Source organism: Microtus oregoni, unplaced genomic scaffold, assembly GCF_018167655.1.
Source record: "Microtus oregoni isolate MIOR12 unplaced genomic scaffold, Mior012 000001F_ref0000356, whole genome shotgun sequence".
Taxonomy (NCBI): Eukaryota; Metazoa; Chordata; class Mammalia; order Rodentia; family Cricetidae; genus Microtus; species Microtus oregoni.
The window spans coordinates 88,948,010-88,971,101 of NW_024543060.1; the positions used below are offsets into that span (position 1 = coordinate 88,948,010).

Below are 23,092 nucleotides of genomic sequence, written 5' to 3' on the forward strand. Positions count from 1 at the left end.
CTTAGCCACAGCCGAGCTTCCATCTCATTGTGCACTGAAATGGAGTTCTCCTTTTCTTTTGAACCAAGAGGGAGAGGCATGAGATTTTAAATAGCAGTGCCTAAGGTTCTTCTCCCTTGGCCACTACTACCTAATGGCTGCCAGTGGGAACGATTTAGTCTTCAGGATGGAGTTTTCCACTTTAGGGTTTTTTGTTGTTTTGTTTTTTGGAGACAGGATCTCACTGTGGATGGCTGTCTCAGAACACATTAATTTGACCAGGTTGGCCTCAGGCTCACAGAGAGCCATCTGCCTCTGTCTCCCAAGGGCTGGGATTTGCCTCTAGAATTCTGGGATGAAAAGCTTGCACTACCTGGCCTGTGTTCTACCTGAGTTTTGTTAGCCATACCCCACCCTTGCCCTTGAGAAGGAAAGCTCCTACTGGGGAAGTCTGAACTTAGCAGAGGCTGTGGATTGCTCCTCATCAAAGGGTAAGGCAGGATCCCACACATGTGTCTCAACAGAGAAACCCTTTTTATAGAATCAAAAGAAAATCTCTTAAGACATCCATTGGATAACTAAGGACAAAGTGAGGGGACAACTGGCCTGGTTAGACACACACACCATGAGAAATCACCGAGCGTCAGGAACGGTTCTCATGTGCCTAGCTGAAAAACTAATAAGCCGTGACGTGCAAGCTGCACTTCTGCCTGGACGCGTTGGGAGAGGATCACCTCATCCTGCTAGGCTGTTAAACTCATGGTTTGCACTGATATCAGGAAAAGTAATCTTATGAGAAAGGACCATTCTGCCAAAGTGCTCATCAGCGATGCTTTGGTGTAAGAAAGCAAAACATTGACACTGTGGTTCCTATTTCTCCAGAGACAGTGGAGACAGAGAGAGCTGTTGAGGGTCTGGGCTGAGCAGACTCATGACTGTAGTGTCAGCAGACTGTTGCCTATAACATGCTAGACATGTAGGCAGTTAGGCTTTGGCTGTGTGTTCTTTACGACCGCTACATAACTGCCATTTTAATTCAAAAGCAGCTCAGACAATATATCCGCAAAGGAGCATGGCCACGTTCCAGTAAAGCTTTCTATTCGCAAAGATGGAATTGGTCCACAGGCCACAGTTGGCCACCCTTGAATATAGACAAGTGTGTGTAGGTGGAGTCTCCATTTAACACCCAGGAAACCTTTTCAAGCGATGGTTTAACCTTGAACTTCTGCTGACCTTCACGTATGATGGGGCTCAACAACCTCCATATTCACTCTGTTTATTCCCATGAGACACACGAAGAGGGTATTTTATTGCTCATCTTTTCTAAATAGGAAAAACCAGCAAAGTTAAGACAACTTTAGGGAAATATGTAGCTGCGTGTGCCAGGACCCAGAGAAACTGACTTTCGACTCCATGAAAGCCCATAGCTCTTACGGCTTTGAAAAATCCCTTGCTATCAGTTCCTTTCAGATCAGTGTATGTATTGGAATGTGTCTTTAGCCACCCTCCCTAACACCTTCCATTTTCTTGCCAGTGTAGGAGAAAACTGAACTCACCCCAGATCAGCAGAACCTTCTGCATTATATTATGGATTCATATAGCAAACAGAGGATGCCGCAGGAAATAACGAATAAAATCGTATGTATGCTTTCTGAAAATACACTTGCTTAAAGTTAACCTTTTCCCGGAGCTTTTAGTACCTTTAAGGTGGTGGGATTTATAAATAAATGTGTTACTCAAAGTGATTGTATTGAGATTTCCAGTAATATGTTCAAACTTTTATTACCCTTAAGTAATTAAACAAGCCACAGATCTATCTTATAAATAGCATTTGATTTCCGAAGATCTGAGAAATTGGTCTGGGCCTATAAATTCCACTATTCAAGTCTGTTGCTTTCCTTTAATGGTTTTATATGGAGTTGTCCTAACCCTGTCTATTTATTAATCGTTCACTTTTTTTCTTAAAATTTAGTTAAAAGAAGAATTTAGTGCAGAAGAAAATTTTCTCATATTAACAGAAATGGCTACCAGTCATGTACAGGTTCTTGTAGAATTCACAAAAAAGCTTCCAGGTACTTTTTAAAAATAATAAATGTGAATGTTCTTGAAATGTATAACATGTGCCATGATCATATTAATCACTCCGTGTACAATATTTGTTCAGTTCTTAAAACGTTCTGGTGTGATCAGGTCTATCGTCATGGTTTCTTTTGCTGGGGGTTTTCCATAGCAACCACTCTGCTATACTGTACAGTTTCCCTATCATGCTGAGAGCTTCAACCATAAAATCATATATGACTTGATGCTTCCAGTTACTTTAGACATGAAAAGTTAGAGGCAGAATGCGTTTTCAGAATCATTTAGAATCGTCCTTCCTTGGGCTGGAGGTGTAGCTCAGTTGGTCTCATACTTGGCTAACACACACAAAGCTCTGAGTTTAATCCATGGAGCTGTGTAAATGAGGCCTGAGGGTATATGCTTAGAAATCCCGGTGTCTCAGCAATTAAGAACACTGGCTAAGAGGACCTGAGTTCAATTCTCAGCAACCACATGGTGCCTCACAACCATCTGTAATGAAATCTGGTGTCCTCTTCTGGCCTGCAGGCAAACATGCAGGCAGAACAGTATACTAATAAATGAATAAATCTTTTTAAAAAAAAAAAGGAGGAGGAGGAGGTAGAAGCAGGGGAGACAGAAGTTTAGGGCCATTCTTGGCTGCATATTAACTTTGAGACCAGCCTGGTAATCATTAGATCGTGCTCTTAAAAAAGAAAAAAAATCTTCCAAATCAATAGTTCAGGATTGAGACTTTGCAAAGTTGTCATTTTTATTCAATAAGAAGTGGTTGATACCCCCATTAAGGCTATTCCCTTAAAGAAGGGTAGTGAAAGTATTATATACAAACACACAAACAAACACACACAGACACACACACACAGTGCTACCTGAACAGAAGGGAATTGGATTTGAGAAAACCTGAGCCCTCAGGAAGAATTATATACAAGTCAGTATTTTTTTTAATTTATTTTTTATTGCATACACATGTTCGCAGGTACCTGCACAGCTCAAAGACACAAGCCTGATTTTGAGTCACCAGCACCTAAGTAAACAGCCAGGCATGGGTGTTGTGCTCCTCTAACCCCAGAACTGGGGAGGAAAAGACAGGAGGTCCAGACCAGATCAGTGAGTCTGTCTCAAAACTAAAATGGAGAGAGAGTGTTTGAAGAAGACACTCAATGTTGACCTCTGACTTTCACAAAGCCACACCCACATGCTTGTACAGATACACACACAATAAAAAACTGCACACATGAACTTATACACCATTCTGCACACACACACATACACACACACACATGGCGGGAGAAGCAAGTCAGTGTAGCTATAGGATTATGCTCTTTGATTACACAGTAAAGCAAATTGGAACTATGGGATTTAGCTGCTGCCCCCTGGGTGGTAAAGAGGTTTCAGGAAATGATGAAATTTTGGTTGCAGATAGATGGCCTTACCAGGTTTATCTGAGGTGGGCTCGAGGGGAAAGAGACAAGCAGCAGGAGGAACAGTTAGTCTGCTTCTCAGGAAGTCTGGGGAAGAAGACTCAAAACAATAAGAGGAGGAGAGGTGGGAGAGAGAAGGAGGAAACGTGGAAGACAGATTCAAAAATGCGTAGGGGTTGTGTAAGGGAAAGGAAAGACTATGTCCCCATGTGCTCAGCGTATGAACTTTCTCCAGGAAAGAACCGGGAGTGCCAAGCCACATTCCCCAACCGGCCTCGTCCGCGTATCTGGGGCATCAGGGTTGTCTGAGAGGTGATTGTGTCCATGGAAAAACATTAACAAAGCTAGCCTGGGCTACCTGATAAAATTTGTCTCAAAAGAATTTGAAAAACATAAGTGCATTTACAATTTCTTAGTATAGAGTGTAATCAATACTTTCAGTAACCGAATAATATTTGTTAAATTCCAGACGATAACTTCTGGCATAGGTTTTTAATTAGACATGCTAATTTGGTGGCTATTTCCCAGCATTCTTTTATTAAATGTGTCACAGATAGACATTAGCCTAATGAAACTCATAAAAACATGGAGAGAAAGTTCTCGCTGTCATTGAGACATTAATATTCTCTTGTTTCTTTACTAGTGATGAAAGAGGAGCTTAATTTGATATATGCTAATTAAGGTGACACCCATCTTGATTCAAAACCAAGATCACACACACAAAAAAAGAAACATTGTGGGGAGAATAAATGAACAAGGTAGAGAGGGCTATGACATTTTCTAAAATCATTACCGAGAAGATGTTTTTCAGCTTTGGATCTAAGTCATAACAGGTGACAAGAGGCTTCGGGGATGTGGCTCTCTGAAAGCAGTGACAATATCTTAGCTCCTCATCATTCCTGGTCCCCATTTCTGAGGGAGAGCGCATTGATGTGTGCTCAGTGAATAAAGCAGAAGGAAAAATCTTAAAACACAGAAGGAAAAAAAGACAAAAGGCTTTTGTCGACCATTTCCCCCTAATAATATTCTAGAAATAACACTACAAGTATCAGCAAGGCTAGTATAATGCCAGTATTTTTTTAATTTATTTATTTATTAAGGATTTCTGCCTCGTCCCCACAACCGCTTCCCATTTCCCTCCCCCTCCCCCGATCAAATCCTCCTCCCTCATCTGCTCGAAGAGCAATCAGGGTTCCCTGACCTGTGGGAAGCCCAAGGACTGCCCACCTCTATCCAGGTCTCTATTGAAAGGGTATTTTGTGGATATTAGTCTTTCTATTTAGAACAGCCTCTGCCAGACACTGTCCAAGGTGCTGGAGATCCAGTGAGCAGAACCTGTGACCCTGACCATCTTCCCAGTCCTTAGGGTCTCAGTATAGTGACTTTCCTCAAGGAGGCCAGACTGACCTCAAACTCATGAGATAATACAAGATGACCTTGAAGTTCTGATCTCCTTACTTCTACCTCACAAGTATTACAGGCACATACCCCCACATCCAAATTTAAATTTTATGTAACGCTAAGGGGAGGGATGGGACCCAAGGCTTCATGTAGGCTTAAGCAGTCACTCTACTAACTGAGCTAACTCTCTGGTCCAGTTCGATTGGTGACTGTGAATCCTTAGCATTGTTCTCTTTGAATGCCCTTTGCTGTTTAACCCTCTCCTTAGCCATTAGACGCTGAGACATTTTCTCTGCCTCTCTCTGTCTCTCGCCATCATGTGTCAGCATGCACAAAAATTGTGGGATTTTATCATCCATTCTGCTGTCCAACAAATGGTGGCAGGTGGCTATGATGTGTCCAGGCATTGAGGCTACAAAAGTAAGAAAAATAGACAGTCTCTGCTCTAAAAAGTTTATATTGCAACAAATATAGCAGCCAATACATAATGAAAGGAATCCACTGTATCATGACAGGTAGTGGAGCCTTCTGTAACAGAAATGAAGCAGGATCTAGGGAGAGCTTGGAGCTTTACTCAGGATAGCCTTGCAGAGATAACTGACACCTGTGAGGGGGCGGGGATGGGGAAGCCAGGGAAGAGCCTTCATGAGACAACAGCAGCCTTTCAGCTCCCAATACAGCCAGGGCCTGAGGAGGAAGGAGGAGGAGAGGGAGAGGGGACATGGGGAGGGAGTCAGAGCACTAGCAAGGGTGGGGGAGCTCTAAAAGCCCGGATGAGGACTTTGTGTTTTCCAGGTGGTGTTCTATTCTTTCAGGTTAATAGTCTTCCCTGGCTTTGTCTGTTTCTCCACATGCCACAGTGTAGACCTTAGCTCAGAGAACATACCTCAAAATGACACCAATAGACTTGTGGGATGTGTGGCTCATGCTCTACATTCTGACTAAGCCTCACAAATCAGCCCAATATTTAGGACACATCAAGACTATTTTCCTAGCTCCGGGTGCTTTTATTTTCCGAGTTGACCCTGTATGCCAGGTGTGACCAGAATAATGACTCAGAGCAAATCTGCCTACATCCAGTTTCCAAGGGTCATTTCATGTGAGTCAGCCAGGTTCATGTGTGTGTTTGCTGAGCACTTGGCATCTGCTTTCACTGCCTTCCTTCAGTAAATCTGACTCAGTGAAGAAAAAAGTCAGCTTCTCTTTGGGGGGCTCAGTTAAAGTACTCAGTGTGCTCCACTTGAAGACCTACTGTGAGACAGCTACAGGGTCGGTTGGTGGAGGTGCTTGATCAGTGAGGATGATGGTGATGATGAAATCTTACAGTGTGCATGCCATATTATCCTATATGAACAGCATGAACTACTGTTGGGCAAACACAACCCTTGACCTTGCTTGACTATGACCGTAGGGTTTCAGACATTGGACCACGAGGATCAGATTGCGTTGCTGAAAGGGTCTGCGGTTGAAGCCATGTTCCTCCGCTCAGCAGAGATTTTCAACAAAAAACTTCCCGTTGGGCACGCAGACCTGTTGGAAGAAAGAATTCGAAACAGTGGTGAGTGATAGAGGGTTTGTTAATGCGAGTAAAATTGACACACATGTTATGACAATGGGCCCTAGGCTACCAGGCAGCATCCACAAGGCTTAGCATGAAGAACAGCTCTAAAAGATAGAGGTTAAATAGATGCGACCTTGGGAATCTTAGTTCAAAAATCCTGTTAGTAACAGCAAAATATTCTTCTCTGAACTAAGATGAAGGGTCAGAAGAAGAAATATTAAAAGCTCATCAAATTGAAAATAGTACAGTGAAACTGTGTTTAGCCAGTTCAGAAAAAAAAAGATTCATTTATTCTCAGCCTATAGGGATAAAAGACTAGTATCAAGCTATTATCCATCCTATTCAAAATGAAATAATAAACTATAATCAGTACTTAAACACTGCACACAGGATTGCAGACATTGTTCTGAGTAATTTACACGTGGTTCAGACCAAGCCTAAACATCGTCCTGTGAAATCAGTTCTAACATCATCCTCACTGTTCTTGGGTCTCCGGAAGCCATGCCTTTTTAGTTTTATTTTGCAATGATTGGAATTGAATAGGGCATTGCATGTGGTGGGCATTTGGCCTTCTATTGAGCTACATCCTCAGCTCGAAGCTGTACATCTAAATCAATATACTACACTACCCATTAGGAGGCAAAATGAAATCACACCATGTATTATTCAGTATTATGAATATTATGGAGTGATATTATGGCAGGGACTGCCAAGGGACACTGGGATGAATTTCCATAAATTCTGTCTAATTTTTCTTGGGGGGGGATCCTTAAAATAAGATGTTTTTATTTTACTATGAGATTATGTATGAGTAGGGGAATGGGGGTGGATGACGTAAGATGACCCCCTAAAGATCTGGAGCCCGGAAGTGAGCCCACATCCCTGGGAAGGTGTATTGGACAGACTCAGAAGCTGACGAGTGTGTCACGGAGGATGGTTAGGAACGTGTCAGGCTGTGATGGTGAGGGTATAGCGACACAGGCAGAGCAAATGCAAGGCCGTGGCCAAACGAGGGCAGCCCATGTCCAGCACTCACAAGTGCCCGGGTGTTTTAGAAAGTATTATCTATGAAGCTGAAAATGAACTAGGCCATTAGGGACACTGAACACCACAGAAGACGTTTAACGTCAGTACAATAGAAAACCTTAATAATATTCTCAACAAACGCATCGTGATCTTAGCTCTGCCACAGAAAGATCCTTCTGGTTATAATGGAGATGAGGAGAAGCAAGGAGAGACATAGAAACAAATGGAATAGCTAAGTGAGAAATGACGAGGCTCTTTCTGGTTAAATATGTGTCAGAGTCTAAAAAAGAAATCATCTTTACTTATAATGTTGTAAGTTGAAAACTGTGTTTTTTTTCCAATTTCGTGAAAGTTCAGTGATAAAATCTTCCAGAACATTATCCGTGCCAATAAATATGCATGTCTCTGGTTCATAATAAGAAACTGTCTCCAAATACCAACCAGGTATTGTGACAGTGAAAACCACCCAAACTCACATGCTGTCTCGTATTTTATTATCTATGACGGTATGTCTTCCATTTATTAATATTCATGAGTCCCTTACTCCCAGCAGATCTCAGAACACTGTGTGTCCACATATCACATCAAAACCCGATCTTTCAAAATGACCTTTAAGAATAACTTTTTATTCTTATGCTAATGTAGTAGGCCTCATTTCTGTGATGCGTTATTTCTAGGATAACACAGTCTTTCAAATTCACCCTGTTGATGCCTAGAGAAGAAGTCTTTAAAGTCTACAATATAAAAATTAAATTTTTTGTTCTGCAGATTCATGCCATTTCTATTATCATACCCAAATTGTATCCACAAAGATACCATCTCCTGAGATGCTGTTACTTAAAGGGAGTGAGTGTTTATTTGTGTTAATTGAAGCTACAGAACTTGTAGCTGCCTTAGTCTCTGGCAGTGGAATTGTTTCTATATAATTTGTTCGCATCAGTGTTTTATTCCAAATGTAGTATTGTAATGCAAACTAGGCTTCTGACCTGAACATTTTAATAAAAATAAGAATAATCATATGATAATATAAAATGTGATAGGACTGAATCGGGCTTGTTTAAGGGATGTGCATTTGGACAGCAAGGCACTCGGCAGCAACAACCTCATAAAATAAAACAACTTGTTTGGTCTGTTTCAAATTTAAGTAAATCCTAACATTTCCAAGGCTTTTGGGGTGTCTTTTCCCCCACAATATATACAAAGTAATATCCAATTCACAAGTATTTGTCAGGATGACAGTGTATCTTAAGACTTGGGATGTTTTTTTCTTGCATCATCTTGTAAGTAGTCTCAGTGGCCTCGACGGGCCAAGGCTGCACAGCGGATCAGATCAGCAAACACCTAAGAAATGAGTGCAAGGATTTTGGAGGCCCAGTGTTCTTTCTATATATTGCCCCTGTCATTTGCCAAGGTCTAACATCTACCAGCTTTTGGCCAGTCAGGATAAAACCCAGAAAAACACATGGTCGCCCTCCGTCAGGGGAATAAAATACAAGCAGTGGCTGGCGACGTCAAGCTGCTTCTTTGAATGATTACAGACAACGAGGTCAGAGAAACAAGACACTTGGATTAGGGTGATGAAGTTGTAGTTAGCAACAGAGCCATACTAGACATCACTGTATGCAGTAGAGTATACAAGGCCTCTTTTCTGTCCTTTGAAACAGGCGTGAGCTGTAAACAGCATAGCTACATCTCCCTGAGAAACAGGTAAACCGGTGATGAGTTCAAATACTGTATTCCGAAGGGTTGAAAATGCAAAGCTCTAAATACAGACCGTCTATGAGAAAGGCAGTGCTTAAGGTAGCTTACATTCTTACCCCCTCTAGTTTGACTTTTCAAAGGGATCCCGTGTTAATTTCGGCACGGACCCCTTAAGGCTGACTTATAGAAAGCAATTGCCTTCACATGAAGAAGTTTTGAAGTCGTTTAGGAGCTGATATTTTTAGTGCTGCTGAGCAGACACCTTGTTCGTCGCTAACACCTTGTACTTGCTCAGCCTTGGGCCGTATGTATTTATTACATATCCACCTCTTCTGTTGGTCCAGTAACTGCTTGAGACCTTGGCCTGGTACTGCTATGATGCCCAGTGCCCACTACGTATACTTATATGGATATAATTTGTTGAGTTCAATCGGAAACTTGGCATCTCAAACTCTGATGAGTCCCAACCCCTAGTAAAATCTAATCTGAGCAAATACACGTTTGCTACCAGGACTAATGCAGGACATATTATTCATTAATATTTTAAATTAACCTTTTTTTAATTGTTAAACTGATTGAAGCTTTTAAAAATTAGAGCTGGTAGTCAAGGCCCGAATGACTCACTTGGTCAGAGTCTAGCAATCGAAACCTGTCTTAGTATTTTAAGAAGGCTTTAGTAGTCTTCTCAAAATCTTACTCATTATTTTTGTATGTGTATGTTATGCTTGTGATTACACATGCCACAGCATGTGTGTAGAGGTCCCAGACAACTTTGTGGAGTTGGTTCTCTCCTTCCACCTTTATGCGGGTTCCAGAAACCGACCTCAGGTTGCCCGGCCTGTGCAGCAAGCGCCTTTACCTGTTGAGCCGTCTCTCTGGCCCTTCAGTTGTTTCAATGATATCTCTTGCCTTTGTTACATTTTATAGCTACCTCACCTTTGTCATAGGAACTTGGATAAACATAGCACTCTCTAGCTGAGCAAACGTGTATGGATTTCTGCGTCACCATCAGGAGGCTGATTAGCTGATACATTCCCAAGATTACTAAGGAACACCTGTGGGGCGGCCGTTCCCAGGCAAGGCCGCATGGGGGCAGAGTCCCTGTTTCTTCCCTTATACCTTTGTGTTTAGTTTTTATACCACGGTGAGAAGGGGAGCTGTGATTTGGATAGGTGTGGTCAACTTGAATTTGGAGACAAAAGTAGCTAATTCTACTCCCCCACTGAGGTGGGTGAAAGCAATGTTTGAACATGGAAGCAGTGCCTCACTTTAACAGGGGCCTTGGGTTATATTTCAGGGGAGGAACCCTGAAGATGAGCTGTCTGCATCCTCTGTTAGAGACACTATCAGTTATGATCTTGGATAAAGGTCACAGAAAATCCAGCTGAACGTGGCTTTTAGAAGGGAAGAAAACAAGGAGCGGGTCCTCTCTGTCAGGAAAGGGCCTGCCGTGCAAGCACAAAGACCTGAGCTGAGCATCCGTGTTAAAAGCCGGGTGCATACGTGTTAGAGCATGCTCCAGCAAAATCAGCTGCGGGATCTGCGCGGGGGCACGAGGATTAAGGAAATGTCAGATTGAAAGAAATAGAGATGGAAAGGAGAACACGGGATGGATTTGGGCAACTGCCGGCTTACTCTGTACAGCCCCTGGTTTATTTCAGAACCTGCTTGTATACAAAAGCAGAGCAAGGCACAGCCCACGGTCAGAATCCACCTACAAGACCATTCCTGTCCTTGAGTAAGCTGTGTCTGTCTTAGCTCGGCGTTTCTAAGGTTTGGCATTGGCAGTGTGCTTTTTGCTAGACAGTGTGTTCTTTTCTCGTGGGGAAAATGCTCTTTCCCATGGGTTTAATCAGAAATTTCTCACACAAGCAGAGCAGGCAAGCCTGAACTCAAATGACTTTTTAAAGTCAGAACTGACTCCAGATGGAAACTGAGTCACTTGAAAGCTCCCACACGTATGCCTGGGACCCCAGTGCTGCAGGGGGCAGAGACAAGATCCCTGGAGCACGTTAGCCAGCTAGTCTTGCCAAATCAGTGGGCAGCAAGTTCAGTGATGAAGGGAGCTAGCTAGTGTTGACCTCTTACACACACACACACACACACACACACACACAAGTTTCTAAGTATTAGGGATGTAATTCAGTGGTTGGATGCTTGTCAGTCATGTACTGAAGCCCTGAAGTTGATAACATTTTTGAAAAGTAGGGGGGAAATGTTAGCTCAAAAACCAGAAGAGGCACTAGCAGAAACGGTTAATTTGGGGGCTCAGCACACAGAGAAACAGCTGCTGTCTTCTTCATCTTCTCTTCTCTTCTTGGGTGTTGTCTTTAACCTCAGGCAAGTTCTTGTAGTTTGTGGTCAAAGACTGTAAGCGTTACCTCTAAGCAAGACAACAGTCATGGTTGAAAGGGAGAAGGAGAGTGGAAATCTCTAGAGGGAGTTTCAGAAGCGTCCCCTTTAATATCAGCCACAAGAATTGTGCTGCCGTCTCCAGATGCTGCCTCTGTTATGGGAATGAACCTAGAGTGGTTTGATCTTGGTCTGGAACAAACTAAACTTTAGGTTCCTAGAAAAGCTGTTGTTCATTCAGGAAAACGCTGGGGCAGGCACAACTCGCTTTGGAGAGTTGAAGGCATAGACTCGGATGCTATGCTCAGGTGTGTACTTAACGTCTATGCTACTGGCATGGCGTTATTTCTGGGGAAAGTTCAGATTACGTGGTTTTGAGCAAATGGCATCATTTTAAACAAGGTGCCCGGTCTATCTTGAGGTCACCGATAAGAATAAATCATACAGAGGCACCAAGAGTACTGGGAAATGTGGCATACATGATATACAGTACATATTCCCACATCAGAGAAACTGCCTGTTTTCATTCCTGATTAACACTGGGAAGTCAGCTAGGTAAGAAATGACACATTTAAAGAGAGTAGTGGCCAAGCCCTTGTCTGGCATCCCGAGGCTCCGGGGTTGATCCCTAGCACCCTCGAAACACAAAGCAAAGAGAAGCAAAGTACAACAGTGTTTTTGCCGAGGTTATTCTTTCAGATTACATTTTTCATCCTTAAATAATTAATTCACCAATCACAGGGGCGCCCCTCCCCAGAGGACTTTTCCATGTCAGTTGTCTATGGGTGAGTTTGACTCTTGTGGCCCTCTTGTGGCCAACATTGAGCCAGCTGGTCCTAAGTGAAAAATGAAACAAACGCAAGTGTTTGGAAAGAAGGAAGCCGGAGAACGGGAAAGGGCTGCCCCCTTCAGGATGATGTTGTCATTACGCTTTCATAGTTTTATTGTTTACACGTCTGTCCTTAGTAATGACGTTGACTCTGGCTCCCAGAGAAGACTTACACTTGATCTGTCTTGCAGGAAAATCAATTTTAAAAACTCACCTATTACTTATTTTCTACATGTTCTATATTCCTGGCTTCTACAACATATACCAAATAAAACAATCGTAGTAAGCATTCTAACTTATTCTTCCCCCAAACTTCATCAACTGTAATTACCTGCAGGAGGCAGCATCTTTGGAGGGTAAGTAAGGATTTAGAAGGATGAATGAATTAGAAAAGTTGGCGATCAAAGATAAATTCTAAATATTGAACATTTTCAGATAAGTTGATTTTGATGGTGTCTAAATCCCGTGGCATTTAAAGTGATGGCTCAGCAGAGGTAGGTGCTTGTCACAAAGCCCCATCATGTGAGTCTGATCCCAGGGATCGACACCCAGACATTGTCCCCTGACCTCCACACCTGTGCATGACATGTATATATGACATGTATATGTGCATACACACATAAACAAACATGTAATGAGATATTGTTATGGCTCACACTGTCAGGATTCATCCGGCCTATTGTCTAGGCGTTTGGCCTCTCGTTACGTCTTCCAGGGAAACAGTTACCCACGCTTCATGAGACACCGGCTCACAGATCAGTGCTCTCAAAAGAGACGTCCTGGGACGAGGCAGTCATTCGTAAGGAAGTCAATGGTTCAAAATAATAAAACCGCGATTGCTCATTCACACAGCTGAGTCACCCGAAAGGAACAGAAGTCTGTGTGGTTACTAGTAAATAAACTGAGCAATTCTCAGATGTATGAATATACGGCAGGGCCTTCGGTGACACCTCCTCACTTGGTCCTTAGCCTATTTGATGATATATGCAGATGCTGACGTCAGACATACAGGTGTGACAAGTAGGAAGCGTATTCATGGGCGCTGATCGCACTGTGGTGAAAACATGAATGGAATTTGGCTAGAAAAAGATTATTTTGATAGTTGTACCGATAATTTAAATGTATTTTAAAGAAGGGTCAATAAAAATTGTTTCACATAAATCTGTTCGAAAAGTTTAAAAGCATCAAGAATTTACTGAGGTTTTCTCTTAAAAGATAAAAACAAAACAAAGTTGTAGCCCAATCGTGACATGAGCTGATCTTTCCTCGTGGGTGCAGACCCTGAATATGGCAGGGGCATAAGGACAGCCGTGCTTGATTTTAGACTGAGTCTTGCTGTGTGTCTTGGGCTGCCCTCTGACCTCGACATCCTCCTGCCTCAGTCTCCCACGTGCTAGGATGAGGGGCATGTACTCCACTTACAGCCAAGACTGCTAATTTTTGAAGACAAAAAAGAAAATCTTTAGTTAAAAGAAAAAGTTACAAACTGTTGTTTTGCTTTCATGTCTAGGAAAATGCTGAAGCAGAACACTGATCAGATGAGTGGCATTCATCCCGAGTAAAGTAAAATGACGTGTTTAGCCAGGTGTGCGGCAGATGCCTCTAATCCCCGCACGTGGGAGGCAGTGGCCAGCCTGGTTTACATAGTGAGTTCCAGTACAGGTAGAGAGGCCCTGTCTTTTTCTCCTTCCTATGTAGATCCATGTATGTCTCTCTTAGGGTCCTCTTTGTTGTCTAGGTTCTCTGGGATTGTGGATTGTAGGCTCGTTTTTCTTTGCTTTATGTTTAAAAGCCACTTATGAGTGAGTAAATATTATAATTGTCTTTCTGGATCTGGGTTACCTCACTCAATATAATGTTTTCTAGATCCATCTATTTGCCTGCAAATTTCAAGATATCATTGTTTTTTTTTTTTGTTTTTTTTTTCTGCTGAGAAGTACTCCATTGTGTAAATGTACCACATTTTCTTTATCCATTCTTCAATCGAGGGGCATTTAGGTTGTTTCCATGTTCTGGCTATGACAAACAATGCTGCTATGAACATAGTTGAGCACATGTCCTTGTGGTATGATTGAGCATCCTTTGGGTATATACCCAAAAGTGGCATTACTGGCTCCCAAAATTGGAAACAATCTAAAAGATGTTTTAAATATACACATGCACACATACACACACACACACACACACACACACACACACTAGCCTGGCAAGATGTCTCAGCAGATACAGGCTCTTGCCAAGCCTACTGGCCTGAGATTGGTCCTTAGGACCCACAAGGTGGAAATAACTGACCCCCAAGAGTTGTCTTCTCACCTTCCCATGGGTAATGTGGCACCCCCAGTCTCCCCTCCCCCACCATACACACAGGAAATTAATTAAAGAAAACAATATTGCTTTGTAAAGGCAGACGAACACAAAGTTAATCTGGACTAAAAATGGATTGAGGTTATGGCGAGTTTGTTAATGCCATAAATCTGTATAACAATGGTAAGTAGTCTGTCTCTTCGCTTATTTATTTATCTTTATCATTGCAGTACCGAGGATTGAACCCACACCTCCCACTAGCTAGACTAGCGTTCTCCTCCTCCCTTCCCTCTCCAGCTCCTTCTGCATCGCCCTTCCCACCCCACTCCCACAAATTCAAGACCTCATCTTCTTGAATATCTGTCAGGTTCATTTAGTATGGCTCCTATGTGTCTGTGTTTGGGGCAGAACCCCTGGGTTTAGATAACCTATCAGGGGGCTCATCCCTGGAGAAAGTGGACTCTCTTCTCTTACCCGCAACTCTTCATCCAGGGTGGAGACTTGAGAAATTTCCCGCATCCACATTGGCATGTCCGTTGATGTGGTTCCTACACAGATCTTACATGGGGAGCCATATCGCTGAGATTGTGTGGGTGCATTGCCCCTGCCCTATCTAGAAGACGCTGTCTCGACACCGACACTCTGGTCCTCTGGCTCCTGTCATTTCCCTGAGCCCTGGGTACAGGGATAGTGTCCCAGATGGACCCCCTGCGACTGGGCCCACCACAGTCATTCTGCACTTGGTCCCTATGGGCCTCTGTAGTAGCTTCAGGCCTCAACTACCAAGCTATCCTTGGACTTTCTCTGTAGCAGTTCTTGCACTTGCTCTCTTCCTCCCTCTGCCTTCCAGTTCGTTGGGATTACAGGACTGCCCACCACTGAGGTCTTTCTGCGAGGCAGGTTTGCAGTAAATACTCTCTATGTCATCTTACATAACACTGTCGTGACACAGGTCGCATTTCATACATGACGAAACCATGGCTTCAAAAGTGTTAATGTGCTCCAGGCCATGTCAGGGATTCAGATTTCAAAGTCACGAGTTGGCTCACACCCCAGTTCTATCTAGTTTGGTCATGGGTCCTCAACTCAGTTCTGGAGCCGCAGGATAAAGGTCACTCTTCCATATGATGCAATCTCCTGCTTGCTAAACAAAGCCTCTGCTGTGGAGAGAATCCACCGGGGTCAAGAACACGAACAGAAGCGCAGGGGGAGAAGAGGGCACTGTGTGGAGTGGTGGGAAAGGCCAAGAGTCTTCAAACTCTTCTGAAGGCGAGGAGTCGGCTTGCTGACAAACTGACTTTCGGTAAAGTGTGCCGCCAGTCAGCGATCCAACTGCATTCTCCTGTGGTTCAGCCCGAATTCTGCAGCTCCGGGTTTGGTGTAGGAAGGGAGAAAACAGGAGAGTCTCACGTGGACCAGTCCGGGCATGCTCATTCTCGTCTCCATCCATCAGCAAGTCAGAGCCATCTCTCTCCTGTCTCCTCGAGTCCTTAGCCCATTCTCCTCTGGAATGAAACCATACCTATCACAAGCTCCAAACGAATCATTTTTTGATTAAATAGGGAAAAAAATGGCACAAGAAGTCTTAAATTATAAACAAGGATAATGAACTTAAAAGAATTAAGGTATTCCAAGCAGAGACGGCCATGTGTGTCCAGAGGCTGGGAAAGCAGAATCGCTGAGGGAGACGGAAATAGCTGAATCCTGCTAGAGGAAAACCGGGGTAGAAAAGCAGGGAAACTGAGTCAAAGCCTGCCAACTTTGGTTTGAAGTGTGCACCACCTTTCTCTATTTGTGTTTCTTTGGGCTGGTTACTATGAACTATGACCACAGATGCTCAGCATGTGGGTTGTGACTCCCACAAGGGGTCACGTATCAGATACCCTGTGTATCAGATATTTATGTCACGATTCATAACAGTCACAGACTTATAGCTATGAAGTAGCAATGAAATAATTTTATGGTTGGGGGTCACCACAACATGAGGAACTGCAGTAAAGGGTTGGAGCATTAGGAAGGTTGAGATACCCTGAGCTTGTGAGATTTTAGAAATTTTAATGAAGAAACAGCAGGAAAAGAGTGGAATTAGAGGAAGATGTTTGGGTTTGGTCCTTCCTTCCTTCCTTCCTTCCTTCCTCCCTCCCTCCCTCCCTTCCTCCCTACCTACCTACCTACCTACCTACCTTTCTTGACAGGGTTTCTCTGTGTATCTCTATCCTGAAACTCACTTTGTAGACCAGGCTGGCCTTGAACTCTCAGAGATCTGTCTGCCTCTGCCTCCCATGTGCTGGGATTAAAGGTGTGCGCCAGGTACCAGGTGTGTTTGATATTTGGCACACTGTGTTTGAAATGAGTAGTCAAGAGCACAGGGCATACTGAGCCCTGAGTGAACACAAACTCAGAGAGGCAGAGGTCTCCATTTAAAACAAAAGTACATGTGTAGCAGAAGTCATAGAAAGGCTTCAAAGGTGAGTAAAAAGTGAGGAGGGTACGTGATTTGAAGTTCAGGGAGGTCGGATCTGGGTAGAGAATAGGTTGAAGAAGAATAAACAAGCCAGGAGTGAGGAAGCCATTGCCATCCTCCAGATAACGAGAGATGGCGGTTGGAACTAACTCAACGCCAAGGGCTATAGAGGTAAGGCAACAGGGAGGAAGGGGGAGCGGTTAGAACCGCAGGACCACACACCAGAGTCTATGCTGCCAGCTTAGACCTGGGTGGCAAGGACAGCCATCACTGAGAATGGAGACATCAGAAAGGGAGTGGGTGTAGAGAAACTTTGGAGGTGTGGTCCCTGCCTGGCATCTGTCATGTTTGAGGTCCTAAGTTTGAAAAAAGTGGCCCCATACTGATGAACGCACGGTAGGCAATGGGTGTGTCAGGTAGACCCGAACCCATTCAACTCTGCCCAGCTTATTCAGTGTAATTGCTTATACTTCCGGACTGAAGCACAGCTAGGTTTTGTTCATTGTTCATGTTGCTCTGATATTGTTTAAGGTAACAGGCCCCATCCAGAAAACAGTGCCACTCTGGGAAGTTTTTCTAACCCAAGAGCATTATTGTTCCACACCAGTGATCAAAGACAGTACTGAACTCAGAGACAATTGCATCAGACACATGCTGTCCTTTGGAGATTGTCCTACCGACCTTGCTTACACACTCTGCCCTTGGCTGAGATGAGTGGATGTGGCTGGGGGCAGATGTGAATCGGCACGTTTCTGGTTTTACACTCTTCAGTCGCTCACAGCGAGGGCTGGGAGATGGCTCTGAGGGTAAAGGTGCTTGCCACACAGCCTGGTGATGTGAGTGTGGTCACTAGGATCCATGAGAAGGGGAGGACCAGCTCCACAAAGTCGTAGCCTGACGTTAACATGCATACACATGAACATATGCGCGCATACACACACACACATGCTTGCAATAACGATAACCAAAGTTAAAAGCCTTTTGTTGTAACTGTGTGTTTTTCAATTTCTGCACAGGCATCTCTGATGAATATATAACTCCCATGTTTAGTTTTTATAAAAGTGTTGGGGAACTGAAAATGACCCAGGAAGAGTACGCACTGCTGACGGCGATCGTCATCCTCTCTCCAGGTAATTTTCCTATTGCATTTGGATTTTCATACTGCTCACTTCTTTCTCAGGACAGGCATAGCAGTGTGTATTAAACAAAGCAGAGAGATACAAACAAAGTAAAAAGGGCCATAATTTTACTATTCAGATAGAACATCATTAATATTTTAATATACCTTTTCAGCATTTTTTAAAAATATTACCCTCTGGTTTCCGTTACTGCCTATTGAACACCTCCTACATACAGAATATGGCTCTAGACGTTAGGAATAAATTGGATACCACTTCTACAAGACTATTTCTTTTTCTCAAAGAATGAGGAAGATAACACCTTCTTGAAAGCAAGTAGAATTTTACAAACTATGCAATAACAAGAGACAGACACAGTGACTCATGCCAGCAATTTCTGTGCCTGGGAGCTGATGGAGGAGGAGTCCAAACTGGAGCTCAGCCTAGGCTGCACGGTGGGAATCATCTCCGAACCTCGTAGCAGTGAGAATATATGGGCAGGAGGTGAGAGGAGAAGGAATGGCTTGTCCATTAGCTGCTCACAGAGGCCAGAGGCTGACCCTTAAGAGGGGATATCAAAGAAATCATAACCGTTATAACATAGCAAAATTCCATCCTTCAGAAAGTTCTTTACAAGACTTTTGTTAATGGGATGCCCTGTGTTCCATTTATGGCCCAACAAACACACTCTACATCTTCCCTCTCTGTACAGTTGGATTTTGCCAATTTTCTTGTTGTTTCCAAAATTGTAGAAATGAATAAGTATCCCCCTGCATAAAATGTCCTTTCCAAGTTGACTTTACTAATTTGGGTGCAATACTACTGTATTCGTAGTTTGTAAAACACAGTGTGTGAACCTTAAATGATTGTCACATGTGAGAATTGGGCAGCTGCTTGTTGGTATTCTTTGGGCATTAATAATTATGATTGAAAGAACCTGTTTGGCAGTGCCTTCTAGAGTTACACACATTGATCCCCTATGTCCCAGGAAGTCTGAGGATGCCCCTGAGACAGAATGCTTACACCTGTTATGTGGGTTCCCTTCAAGGACTTTGACTGGGAAGGGAGTTTAGGGGAACTTCTGGGAGCATTTGATGCTCCACATCTTGGATTACATGTAAGTCCACTATATATGTGTGTGTGTGTGTGTGTGTGTGTCTATGTGTGTGTACATGCATGTAACTTTATTGCATTGAAAATTTTGTACATTTAAGCATACAACATTTATAAAGATGTTTAAAAGCTTAGCCACTGTCATAATTATGCCCAATTGATTTTTTTTTTGCTTTTTTATCTTGCTGTTTTATTTTGAACCCTCTAATAGACAGACAGTACATAAAGGATAGAGAGGCAGTGGAGAAGCTTCAGGAACCGCTGCTTGATGTTCTACAAAAACTGTGCAAGATTCACCAGCCCGAGAACCCTCAGCATTTTGCCTGTCTCCTGGGCCGCTTGACGGAGCTTCGCACATTCAACCATCACCACGCAGAGATGCTGATGTCCTGGAGGGTGAATGACCACAAGTTCACCCCGCTCCTCTGTGAGATCTGGGATGTGCAGTGATGTGCAGGATGAAGGACTAGCTCCCGGTCCTCCTTGGGACACGAATCTGAGGCCTGACTTCCCTGATTTCATTTGTACCTGGTTTCACTCAAGAATCTCAGTGAATATTTATGCAGCCATTGTGTAACTCCCACAGTTGTAAATACAGGCTAGATAGAATTGCTTTCTCTACATCACATTTTACAAGGCTTCAGGAAACCCCGTTGACATGCCCTGTTTGCCTAATTCAATCAATTGTTACTTCAGTTCTGTCTGCTGAACTAGGGGCAACCTCATTTTATTCCTCATTTGACATATTACAGGTATTTTATTAAAGAGCTGTTTCAACTGAGACAATAAACTAAATGTAATGGCAACAGACTTCTCTCTTGGAGAAAAAAAATGACAAGTATTTCTTTAAGTGATGATGGACATCTTATTGTATAAGTGGAGACTGCTCTTTTGTTCTTGGCGGCCTAGACCCAAATAATCACACAGAAACTGTATTAATTACAACACTGTTTAGCCAATGACTTAGGTGTACGTCTAGCTAGCTCTTACATCTTAAATGAACCCATCTCTATTTTTCCGTGTATTGCCACAAGGCTGTGGCTTGCCAGGTGTCTTTCTCCTTTGGCAGCTACATGGCATCTCTTTGACTCTGCTTCTCTATATATATATATGTCTTCCAGCCTGGCTATATTCTGCCCTGTCATAGGCCAAGGCAGCTTTATTCATTAACCAATAGAAGCAACACATATACAGAAGGACCTCCCACATCATTCTTGAGTCACAGAAAGTAAACTCTTGGACTAGAAAGGAGATGTTTGCGTTCCTGGGGAAGCCATGGTTGGTATTCATTTATGATAGCCTTCTGATCGTTCTGGAAGTTAATGGTTTTCTGCCTACAACATTCCCTGGAGCACACCCCCTCCCATGCAGTCTGCCCCCTCCCATGCCGTCAGAGCCCCCTCCCATGCAGTCACGGTCTCTCCCATTCACTCAGGACCCCCCCATGCCGTCAGAGCCCCCTCCCATGCAGTCACGGTCTCTCCCATTCACTCAGGACCCCCCCATGCCATCAGAGCCCCCTCCCATGCAGTTAGCCCCCCCATGTGGTCAGACCCCTCCCATGCTGTCAGCTCCCCCCACGCAGCCAGGTCCCTGAAGCAGCATTTCCAGACAGAGCACGCAGATAACAATTGTGACAAGACAGTCTGCCGTCTCTCTGGCTTCAGCACACAGTTTGTCATTTTTTTTTCTCATTGTTTTCACTCCTACAGCTGGGTGCACAGCTGTTCTATCCTTCCCCAAAGCAGGAACCAGTTCATTTCCTTCCTTCCTTATTCAAGTGTGACTGTCTTCTCCCCATCCTCCTTTGCCTAATACAACAGAACTCCTTCTGTAGGCAATGAGCAGAAATGTCCCTTTCCCCTGAAATAAGTCCAAATGGAGCTTGCCTAGTAAGCAACGGGTTTCTATAGAGAAACACAAAGCAACCCTAGAATTCAAATAGCACCACTTGGGTTCTGTTTGACGCCACAAGGAAGTCCTCTTTGGATGTAAAATTCCTTCGCTAATTTCCATGGAGTGTATGGAGACTGTTAAGATCCTGTCACTTCTGGGAGAGAATTGCAAATGAGTACAGCGGAAAGTAGGGAGGGGCTAAGACAGAAACCAGAGACAGTCCCACAGCCCAGGTAACATTTCCCCTGGGATTCACAGAATCTTTATTCTAGGGCCCAGGTGAAAGAAGGGGCAGAGACAAAGGAGGCCAGAACTAGAGGGAAAGAGGTCAAGCCCACCGCTATAAAATGCAGACATCCAAGTCCATTGTTTAGAACTTCATTCACTGGACAAAAGTCAGAATTAAGGCTGAAATCGGTTTTCTTAATGCCTGAAAGGGAAGAGTCAGTCTGGGGGACAGAGTCTGGTTTGGCATCTCTGGACCACAGGCTACACATAGGGGAAGTGGTGGGAAGTGGGAACTCGTGGGCATTGCAGATAACTTCATCCTGCTGGTCTGGGTGTATTGAAGTGGTCAAAGCCTTGCAGTAGCAAAGGCTATGCTTACCATGTGGGGCATAACTGTGACACCACGGAGAGAGAACAGTTTGGGACTTGGTTCCTCATTCCAGGCCCAGCTTCAGAAACTCTCAGAACTCAGGAGTAGCAGACAGAGGTAGGGGTACCAGCCTCATCCCTGGTTTTAAAAGGGTGGTTTTGAGTTTTTCTCCATTTAAGATAATGTTGGCTATGGACCTGTTATATAGAGCTATTATTACATTGAGGTATTTTCACTCCAGTCTCTCTCTGTCTCTCTCTCTCCCTCCCTCCCTCCCTCCCTTCCTCCCTCCCTCCCTCCCTTCCTCCCTCCCTTGGATTTTCACCATGAAAGCCTGCTGGATTTTGTCAGACTTTTTCTGCAGCTATTGTGATACTGAGACGATCTTGTTATTTTTTTTTTGTCCGTAAGTCTGTTTATATGATTTATTTATTTTTATTGATTTTGTGTGTTGAATCAGCCCTGCATCATTCAGCGGTAGGGTAGGAACATCAAGTGATACTCATGGTGTGCTTCCTTTGGTCACATCTGAGCTCACGCTGAGACAGTGACTTGGTTGTAGGAAGGCCGCTTGTTTGTTTCCCACCCACCCAGACTTCTGAAATAAGTCACACAGAAACTGTATTAATTAAATCACTGTTTGGCCAATTACTTAAGCGTATTGCTAGCTAGCTCTTACATCTAGAGTTAACCCATCTCCATTATTTTATATTTTATTGTGAGGTTTGTGGCCTACCGGCGAGGTTTCAACATGTCTGTCTCTGGCAGTGGTTCCATGACTTCTCATTCTTTTTTTTTTTTTTTTTTTTTTGGTTTTTTCGAGACAGGGTTTCTCTGTGGCTTTGGAGCCTGTCCTGGAACTAGCTCTGTAGACCAGGCTGGTCTCGAACTCACAGAGATCCACCTGCCTCTGCCTCCCGAGTGCTGGGATTAAAGGTGTGCGCCACCATCGCCCGGCCATGACTTCTCATTCTGACTCTGCCTTCTTCCTCCCAGTTTTCAGTTTAGTTTTCTCCACCCACCTAAGTTCTGCCCTATCGGGGGCTCAAGACAATTTCTTTATTAACCAGTGGTATTCACAGCATACAGAGGGGAATCCCACATCACCTCCCTTTTCCTGTTTAAATGAAAAGGAAGGTTTTAACTTTAACATAGCAAAATTACATATAACAAAACAGGTATCAAGCAAGAATTACAGTTATAATATTTATACCTATGTTATCTTTTTATCATAACTAAGGAAAACTATAACT

General features: G+C 43.6%; 1 protein-coding gene across 2 annotated transcripts in view; it reads left to right on the plus strand.

Annotated features, from left to right (window-relative positions):
* The window catches only part of Nr1h4 (nuclear receptor subfamily 1 group H member 4), a 42,812-nt gene extending 22,657 nt beyond the window's left edge, over positions 1-20,155 (plus strand). For both annotated transcript variants that reach the window (XM_041676285.1, XM_041676293.1), the window contains exons 5-9: positions 1,519-1,617; positions 1,952-2,051; positions 6,289-6,435; positions 18,131-18,244; positions 19,557-20,155. In XM_041676285.1, coding sequence (XP_041532219.1) covers positions 1,519-1,617; positions 1,952-2,051; positions 6,289-6,435; positions 18,131-18,244; positions 19,557-19,795 — 699 coding nt within the window. In that variant the 3' untranslated portion in view covers positions 19,796-20,155. The remainder of the gene's footprint in view (positions 1-1,518; positions 1,618-1,951; positions 2,052-6,288; positions 6,436-18,130; positions 18,245-19,556) is intronic.
* The last annotated feature ends 2,937 nt before the right edge of the window (positions 20,156-23,092 follow it).